This window comes from Echinops telfairi, unplaced genomic scaffold (genome assembly GCF_000313985.2).
Source record: "Echinops telfairi isolate 266 unplaced genomic scaffold, ASM31398v2 ScPeMD7_3533;HRSCAF=4204_1, whole genome shotgun sequence".
NCBI lineage: Eukaryota > Metazoa > Chordata > Mammalia > Afrosoricida > Tenrecidae > Echinops > Echinops telfairi.
This window is the reverse complement of record NW_022107432.1, coordinates 23,364,195-23,372,805: the sequence shown is the minus strand read 5'-3', so window position 1 is coordinate 23,372,805 and position 8,611 is coordinate 23,364,195. Positions and strand designations below refer to the sequence as shown.

At 56.8% G+C, this 8,611-nt stretch overlaps 1 protein-coding gene across 1 annotated transcript in view; it reads right to left on the bottom strand.

Annotated features, from left to right (window-relative positions):
• The window catches only part of PRPH2 (peripherin 2), a 17,096-nt gene extending 9,009 nt beyond the window's left edge, over positions 1 to 8,087 (bottom strand). The window contains exon 1 of the mRNA XM_004710765.2: positions 7,507 to 8,087. Within this exon, the coding sequence (XP_004710822.1) occupies positions 7,507 to 8,087 (581 nt within the window). The remainder of the gene's footprint in view (positions 1 to 7,506) is intronic.
• Between the last annotated feature and the right edge of the window lie 524 nt (positions 8,088 to 8,611).

Sequence of the window (8,611 nt, the reverse complement as noted above, 5' to 3'; positions counted from 1 at the left end):
ATCTCTGTCCTATAGGGTCATAATGTGTTGAGGCCTCTGCCCTATAGTGCCATCGTGAGTCAAAATCTCTGCCCTATAGGGTCATGGGGAGTGGAGATCTCTGACCTATAGTGCCACTGTGAGTCAAGACCTCTGTCCTATAGGGTCATGGGAATCATATCTCTGTCCTATAGGGTCATAATGTGTTGAGGCCTCTGCCCTATAGTGCCATCGTGAGTCATAATCTCTGCCCTATAGGGTCATGGGGAGTGGAGATCTGTGACCTATAGTGCCACTGTGAGTTAAGACCTCTGTCCTATAGGGTCATGGGAATCAGATCTCTGCCCTATAGTGTCATGTGAGTTGAGACCTCTGTCCTATAGGGTAATGTGAGTCGAGATCCCTGCCCTATCGTGTCCTGTGAGTCGAGACCTCTGTCAAGGCATTTCGGGTTCTGTTTCTGTAAACTGTGCATCTCCAGGAGGATGAGGGCCCCCGGAAGGCTGCACATGGCGGCCTCATTGGGTTTCCATACCCCTTACGTGCCTGATTCTGCACTGCAGACTGGCCCGGCCTGGAGCACGGGTGGTCCTGGGAGGCGCTGGCAGTGCAGAGTAGTGCTGAAGGCAGGCTGAGGGGGTTGGCTCTGGCTCTACCACAAGCGTTCCCTCTGACAATCTCCTTAGCTCACAGCTTCCTTGTGTGTAGAGCGAGGTTGCTGAAATGACATGTGTGGAATGCTGAGCAGCATCTTACGTAGTAGGTAAGCAACACACATGGACTGTTACTATTACTGGGGAGCCCTGGCATGCAGCAGGCTATGCATGGGGCTGCTAACTACAAGGTCAGCAGTTCAAGCCCACCAGCCACACTGAGGGAGAAAGATGAGGGTTTTCGCTCCCATAAAGATATACCATCTCAGAAACCCACAGGGGTGATGGACCGATCCTATGGGGTGACTCTGAACTGGTATCAACTTGACAGCAGCCAGTTTTATTCTGATATGATTCTAACCCCTTGGGTAGCACAAGTTAGAGAAAGATGGGGCTTTCTACTCCCGTGAAGAGTTACAGCCTCGGAAAACCAAAGGGGGGCAATGCTGCCCTGTCCTACTGGGTCGCTGTGCGTTTGGATTTGGGTAGCACAGTGGTCACTGTGCTTGGCTGCTAATCCGGAGGGTGGAGGTCTGGCTACCTCGGAAGGAAGGTCTAGAGATCTCCCAGATCGCGAGCCACTGAAAACCCCGTAGATACAATCTGACTGACATACCGAGGTCTCCGTGAGTCTGGATTGGCTCCACACCAACTGGTTATCGGCTGTGGCTATCCCTCGTGGGCACAGGTTGGCGTCTCCTGCTGCTGAGAGAGGGTCTAGCCTGGCCCGCCTCCCGTGAGCTCAGGAGGCCCGGGGGCTCGGGCACTGGGAACTGTGGACGCTTCGCAGTATGGCTCTGAGTGTTCACCAGGCTTTCCGTGTCCGCTCTCCCAGTGAGGGGCACAGACAGGTTTCCATCGTTTCCACTATGGTGAATACAATTAAATGAAATTAAAACCCACTGCCATTGAGCCCATCTCGACTCATCTAGACAGTGGCACCGCCCCTGTGTGTTTCTGAGACTGTCACTGTCGATGGGCGTGGAAAGCCTCGCCTTTCTCTCGAGGCGCGGCTGGGAGATTTGAACCGCCGACCTTGCGGTTAGCGATCAACGTGTAACCCACGACACCCCCAGGGCTGCCTGTGAACAGAAACTCGAAAAAGAAGACCAGAAGGAGAGAAGGAAATACCAACAGAAACATCCACGAGACCAAAAGCTGATTCTAGGGCGCAGTTCAATCACACTGATAGACATCAAGCAACTTGGACGGGAGGGGGGCGGAATCAATCAGATTGATAGGCATCAAGCAAGTAGAATTTTAAAAGACAAGACACACACACAACGCGGGTCATCAAGAAAATAAAACCTAGAATCATCTGCGGGACGTGAAGGGCTTTTCAGAACTGCAAAGGGTGAAAAAGCAAACGAGACTAAACCATCAGCTCCTCAAGGGAACAGCAGACAGGATGTGCTACTGTCTGCATGCCCCGGTGCTGCGCTCCGTGGGACACACGTGCCTCTCAGGGCCCTGGGGAGTTCTGGCTGGAGGTCTCCCCTGCCTAGAGCCAGAGCTGGACAGGACCTGCGGGCCCAACAGGGCAGGGCCTCAGCCAGGGCCACACAGACTCCAGCACGATGGCACGTGTCCCTCCTCCTGTCCCCGTTCCCCTGAGGCCTTCCCTTTTTCTAGTTAAACTTCCTGGGAGAGAGTGAGTCCCCTCTCCAGTCCCAGCAGCTGGTTCCTGACCACCATCTCCTCTCCGTATGAGCCTCCACGGCCCCTGACTTGAGAGAAAGCCCACATATTCATACTAGCCCTGTGGGCCAAGGCCAGCGGGCGCTCTCAGCTGTGCTCAGTGTACAGCTGGCCTCCTGGGCTCTCTGACCCCCAGTGGACAGCCTGCTTTGTGTCTCCCAGGCCTGTGTCTCCCCTCAGACTGGGGCTCCCTGAGGGCAGGGCCTAGCTCAGCCTGGAAGAGGCAGGGCTGACATGGTGGAGGTTGGGGCAGCCTGAGCCCCAGACGTGGATTTCACAGGGCTCTACACCTCTGGCACCAGCCCTGAAGAAGCATTGGCTTATCTCCTTGGGGCCTGCCCTCCTCGGTCCAGACACAGATTAAGGGCCCTCTCGCCCTCTTAAGACAAAGCCAGGCTGAGGCGATCTCCTTAGGTGGTGACCTGGATATTTATACCCGAGAGTGTCTCCCAGGCCACAAGGCTCAAAGTTTCCTAGGAGACCTGAGAGAGGAGGGGGGACATCTCGGGCAACCCCTGGGCGTGCAGAACCCAGATTCAGCACGGGAAATGCTCCAGAGGAGGCCTGGACTCCCTCCAGTCTAGTCAGGGGAGAAGGGGACCCCCGGGAAGCGAGGGACAGCCGAGCCCTGCCCACACCAGGGACCAGGGACCCTGCAGAACTGTGACCATCTTCCCCCGAATACAGCCTCCAGCCAGCTCCTGGCTCCAGGACCACTGCCCCAGGGTCCCGGGGCCGAAGCAGAGTCCGGCCTCCTTTTGTCGGAGTCCTCCAGCATGGTCAGGGAAGAACCACCGGCTGGGGAAAGGAGTCCTGGTGGTGTAGTGGTTACACGCTAGGTTGCAATCTGCAGAGTCGGCAGTTCGAAACCATCAACCTCTCCTTGGGAGGAAAACGGGGTTTTCTACTCCCCATAAATAGCTACAGTCTGGGAAACCCACCGGGGCAGGTCTACCCTGTCTTGCAGGGTCGCCGTGAGGCTGAGGCAGTGGTGACTTGCTGGCTGTGAATTTGGGTTGGGCTGGGGTTAGAAGGGAATGATAAAGACCCGAGCGTGCTCAGGTGCTAGTGGAAAGGTTAGAAGTTCAGGTCCACCCTGAGGCCCCTTCAAAAGACTCTTGGCAAAACCCGCTTCCTACAAAATCAGCCTATGAAAGCACAGGGGGTCGTAGCAGGCTGCAAGGCAGCTGGGGGAGTTGGGTGGGTTTTGGGTGAAGGGTAAATAACCCCAGACCTTCCCCTGCCCTCCTGCAAGTCCCCGCCCCGGCCACTCCACCATCAGAGGCCCTGGAGGTCCTGCCGAGAACATCCTGTCCTAAAGTCTTCCAGCTCACAAAAATAAGCCGACTTTCTATTTTCCAGGGGAGGATTTTTGTCAGCCAGCGCTGCCACATAGACATATTAATCACACGTCTACGTGAGCAGAAAACCACTTTCCCCGCAGGGCCCCTGTGTGGAGGGAAGTACCAGACCACATCCTCTCATTCATTCCTGTAATCATGCACGGATTTGTTCCTTGTCTCTAAACCAAGTCAGACTCCACTGCCATTGAGTCAACTCCAACCCGTCATGACCCCCCAGGACAGGGTAGAACTGGCCCTGTGGGTTTCTGAGACTGTCACCCTTTAAAGCAGTAGACAGCCTCATCTTTCTCCAGAGGAGCGGCTGGTGGCTTCAAACTGCTGACCTGGGGCACTAGCCCCAGACACTGTCCCTCAGGCAAAGCCAACTAACTCCCCAAGGCTTTCTGGACACAAGCCCAGGCGCCTAGCCTCCCTCGGGGCACCGCACACAGAACCTGCCTGGAAAAGTCTGGGGCGATGAGAATGCCCTCCTCGCCAGCTGGCACAGCGCGGCCACAGGGCCCTGGGGCTCTGGGAAAAGCAGAGGGCATCCTGGTTCTACAAATTGCATGTTGAGAACAGCTCTCTAGAAAGTTACACCAGCACGCAATGGCTTCCCGGGGACGCGGCCACAGGAAATACCACACAGAAAGGGCCATGAGAGAGAAAGCAGAATCCACACAGAGGTCACTGCTGTCCCTTGTCATGAAGAACAGTGTTCATGACTGCTGGGAGCTACGTGCAGACGGAAGGGCCCGTGCAGCGGAACATGACTGTGTGTCAACAAGTCAATCCCAAGTCCTAGCAGCACCGCAGGACAGAACACAGCGGCCCCCGAGGGTCCCTGGGCTGCGAGCCCTCGGGGTGTCGCGGTTACGAGTTGGGCTGCGGTCCTCAAGGTCCAAAGTTCGAAACCACAGCCACTCCTCGGGAGGAAGATGGGGCTTTCTGCCCAGGCGACAGTGCTGTCTTGGAAAGCCATGGGGGCAGTTCTGCTCCGAGTCGGCATGGACTTGATGGCCGGGGGTGTGCTTTGGGTGTGGAATCCTGCGGGCAGTAGACGGTCAAGTCTGTCCTCCAGAGGAGTCGATGGTGAGTTCAAATCCCCGGCCTTCCAACTAGCAGCCAAGCACTTAGTCCCCAAGAGTCCCTGAACTGTGACGCAGCTATTCCATCGGAGCGGCTTGTGCATATGCGAGTGTTCGTCTAGAGCAGCGGTTCTCACCCTTCCTCATGCCTCGACCCTTCATGCAGCGCCTTATGGGGTGGGGACCCCCAACCATAACACTGTCGTTGCTACTTCATCATGTCATTTTGCTACGGTTATGCATCGTCATGTCAATATCTGATAGGCAGGATGCATTTTCATTGTTACAAATGGAACATCGTTAGAGCATAGTGACTCATCACAAAAACAATATGTAATGATAGATTTACTTCTAAGTACACATCAATGAAATGTGGTCTTGAAGCATGGGGTAGCATGGGTGACAGTCTTCACACTGAGTGCTCGGATGTGGGCACATTTACACGTGGGCAGACTTCTGGAGATGGATAGAGGAGCGGTGTCTCTGTTCCTGAGACCATCGGAAAAATGTGTCTAGTGACGTAGCCTCTAGGGCACTCGGCTGCCTCTGTGCTGCAGTCAGCGGGGATGTGCGCTCAGCTGCGCTGAGGTGAGGGCAGGTCAGCGAAGGATCAATGGAGGGCGAGGCCGAGAGAAACCTTGGTTACCAGAGTCCATGGGTGTCGGGTCATTTCACCTCCAACAAGTCGGTGTGAACACTGAGGGAGTCTTGACCAGCTGGGTGGGTGCTGGCCTGCAAACCTCAGGAAGCTGGCCACCCGGGAGGAGCAGCCTGGGACTAAGCAGGGTCTGGGGACTTCCAGGAGACTGTGGAAGTCTCTCCATGGACTGACTCTAGACGGAAGAAGCCAGGGGACATGTCAGAAAGCTCCCTTCTCTTCTGCTCCCAAAGGCTGCTTCTGCCATGCCCTCTGCTTGCGTCCTGAGGGCAGGCCACCTGGCGCCGCCCCTGCAGATCTGTCCTCTCAGACGGCCAGAGTGGCTTACACTCCTTTCCCCGAGCGGGGATTTGGAACAATAATCCCCATCCGCAGAGAAGAAACGAAATCTCAAGGACTGACCTAGAATCTGAACCCCTTGCCCTTCGAGGCGCACTAAGCTGGCCACCTGGGGTGCACGCATGTCTGGGCCCCAAGCATGCCCTGCTGCTATGGCCAAGGGTCCGAGTTCAAGCCCTTCCTGGACTTGCCATCTTGAATCGGGATGAACAGCCGCACAGCCAGGTGTGGACGGAGTTGGACAGAGAGACGAGGGGAGAGCAGGCTGCCCTTCCCTGGAGCCGGACTCGAGGGCCATGCTGGGGTCCACTGGGACTAGCACATGTGCCACTGCCTCTAGCATGGACCAGGGCCCTCCTCCTCTCTCACCAACCTCTCCTTCCATCCCATCTCAGACTTGGGTTCTCCACATGCCAAGGACACATAAGCCTCACTGCCGGGTTGCACTCCCACGCACCCTCAGAGCCATCGAGTCCCCCGCCTTTAGGACAGAGTAGAACTATGCCAGTGGGTTTCCGAGACGTAACTGTGTACAGAGTGAATGGCGGTTTCGAACTGTCGACCTGGTAGTTAGCAGCCTGCGGTGCCCCTGGGGCTCCCAGGAGTGCCTCTCAGGAGGTGTTCAATCTAATGAGCAGAACCAACTCCGTCTTCTGAACAGAACAAGGTGAGCTGCAAGCTCACCTGTTACGGTGCCGCCCTTCAACGCACGGGCAGAGGAGGGCAGCATGCCCCCTGCAGCGCTCCAGAAACCCTCCTCGCCGCCCAGTCAACGGCCCCGTGTTCTCAAGGGTCTGCTGTGAGGTGTAGTTGACTGGGGGGCACACACCACCACCTCCCAGAGCCCAGGGGGATTGCCCAAGGTCACACAGCGAATCAACAAGCTTAGAGCTCCTGATAGTTCTCTCCCCTCCTTCCCCCTCCCCCCCTCGCCACCACCAGACCTCTTGGGAGTGTGGATTCAGAGCTGAAAGACTGGGAAACGGGAATTCATGAGGAAAGCTGACGTTTCAGGAACTGAACCCCTCTACTTCGAGTAAGCAAGACATGAAGCCAAATTAACGCCCAGACTTGCTGCCACGGGAGCCAATGCCGTCCGTTCACAGCGACCCTGCAGGACAGGTAGAACTGCCCTGTGAGTGTCCCAGACTGTCACTCTCTGTGGGAGTGGGAGAGTCCCACTGCTGTCCCTGCGGCTCCGGGCTCCCGATGAAGCCAACGGATGGCTCCCAATAGGGCACCGGGTCACAAGCGCACCCCAGCAGTGGGACACAGACACCCACTTCCTCCTGGGGACTCCTGCGCAAGCCATGTGCATCACCTGCTCCCTTCCTCTCACCTCAGCCAAGAACTCAGTCCAGCCATAGCACGCTCGTTTTATCGGTCAAAACGTGGTGAGGACATGGGCGCTGTCATAGGGTCCACCTCCCTCCACCGTCGCCCTCGACTCAAGGGCAACACATAGTCACCCCACGTGCCATCGGGTCTCCTGAGCTAGAATCTCTGCCAGAGCAGATGGTTAGGTCTTTCGGCCCAGGGACCGGCTGATGGACTCAAAGCACTGGCCTTAGGACCAGCGGTCAAGCACTTAACCAGTGCACCACCAGCTCCTCGTTCCACCTCACACACCCTTGTGCAGGCAGCAGCGAGTATACACAGAGCCCAGTTGGGGGGAAGGGACCCTGAAGAGAGGCGTGGGCCTCCGTACTCCCAAGGGGCTCTGAGCCAGGGGACAAAAGGCCACTCACTCTTTGACTTCCTTGGAGGAAAAGTCCAGGTAGCGGTTGCTGATCCACTGAATCTCAAACCAGTCCCGAAAGCCGTTGTTGCCACAGCATTTGAACTCAATCTGCAGCAGGTCGATGGTCTTCTTCATGAAGCACCTGCCTGGAGTGTCCGTGTCCCGGTAGTACTTCATGCCGCTCTTGAGCCCGTCTGCCAAGGTGCCCTCCAGGGAGCCCTGTGCCAGAAAGCAGCAGAGGGCCACAAGGAGGAGGCCCACATGGAAGAGGACGCAGACCAGCAGGTAGGGCTGCAGCCAGGGCTTCCACTTGGCGTACTTGGCCGCATCCAGAGCATCGTAGCAGATCTTGCCAGCCAGAGAATTGAAGACACAGGCCAGCGCCCCCATCCCTATCAAGGAGTTGGGCACAAAGTGGCTCTCCGAATTATTCATCACGTCGCTCCTCTTCCGGAGCTCGATCTTCAAGAACAGCCCCAGGCTGAAGACGATGATGCCGGCCAGCACAGAAAGCCAGTTCAGGAGCCAGAGCCCTTGGGCCAACTTGACCCTCTTCTTCTGGTTGAATTTGACTTTCAGCAGTGCCATGTTTGCCGCGGGCCGTCCCAGCCGCCTCCCGGAGCCAAGCTCACCGTCAAGGGGAGGGTGCGGGCAGCTGCAGGGGGCTGCCCATGATGAGCCTGCCCTAGCCCGAGAGCCCTGTTAATCCAGGCATGGTGGCAGGACCCTCGGAGTCACAGCTCGGGCTGGTCCACAGCGTGGTCTCTGCGGGTCCTTCCCCAGCCCACAAGGGACAGCTGAACACCGCCGATTAAAAGTGGGAGCCACAAGACATCTCGCTAATCCCTTTAGCCAGGTTCATCCCCTTAGATAAAGCCCCATACAGCTCAGAACATGGCCACAGGGGCCTCTGTGTCCATGCAGAAGCAGAAAGCCCTGGATTTGGCTTGGGAAGGCCAGAGCAAAAAGGGCCAGACCGGCTGGAAGAAGGACTTGATCTGGACGTCTGACTGAGATCTTGTGTTTCCCAAGAACCAAGTTTCCAGGCTTAGCTCCTGCAGGAAGTTGCCTTGCCCACAGTGTTCTCCCACCCACACCTCCCATCACAGGGC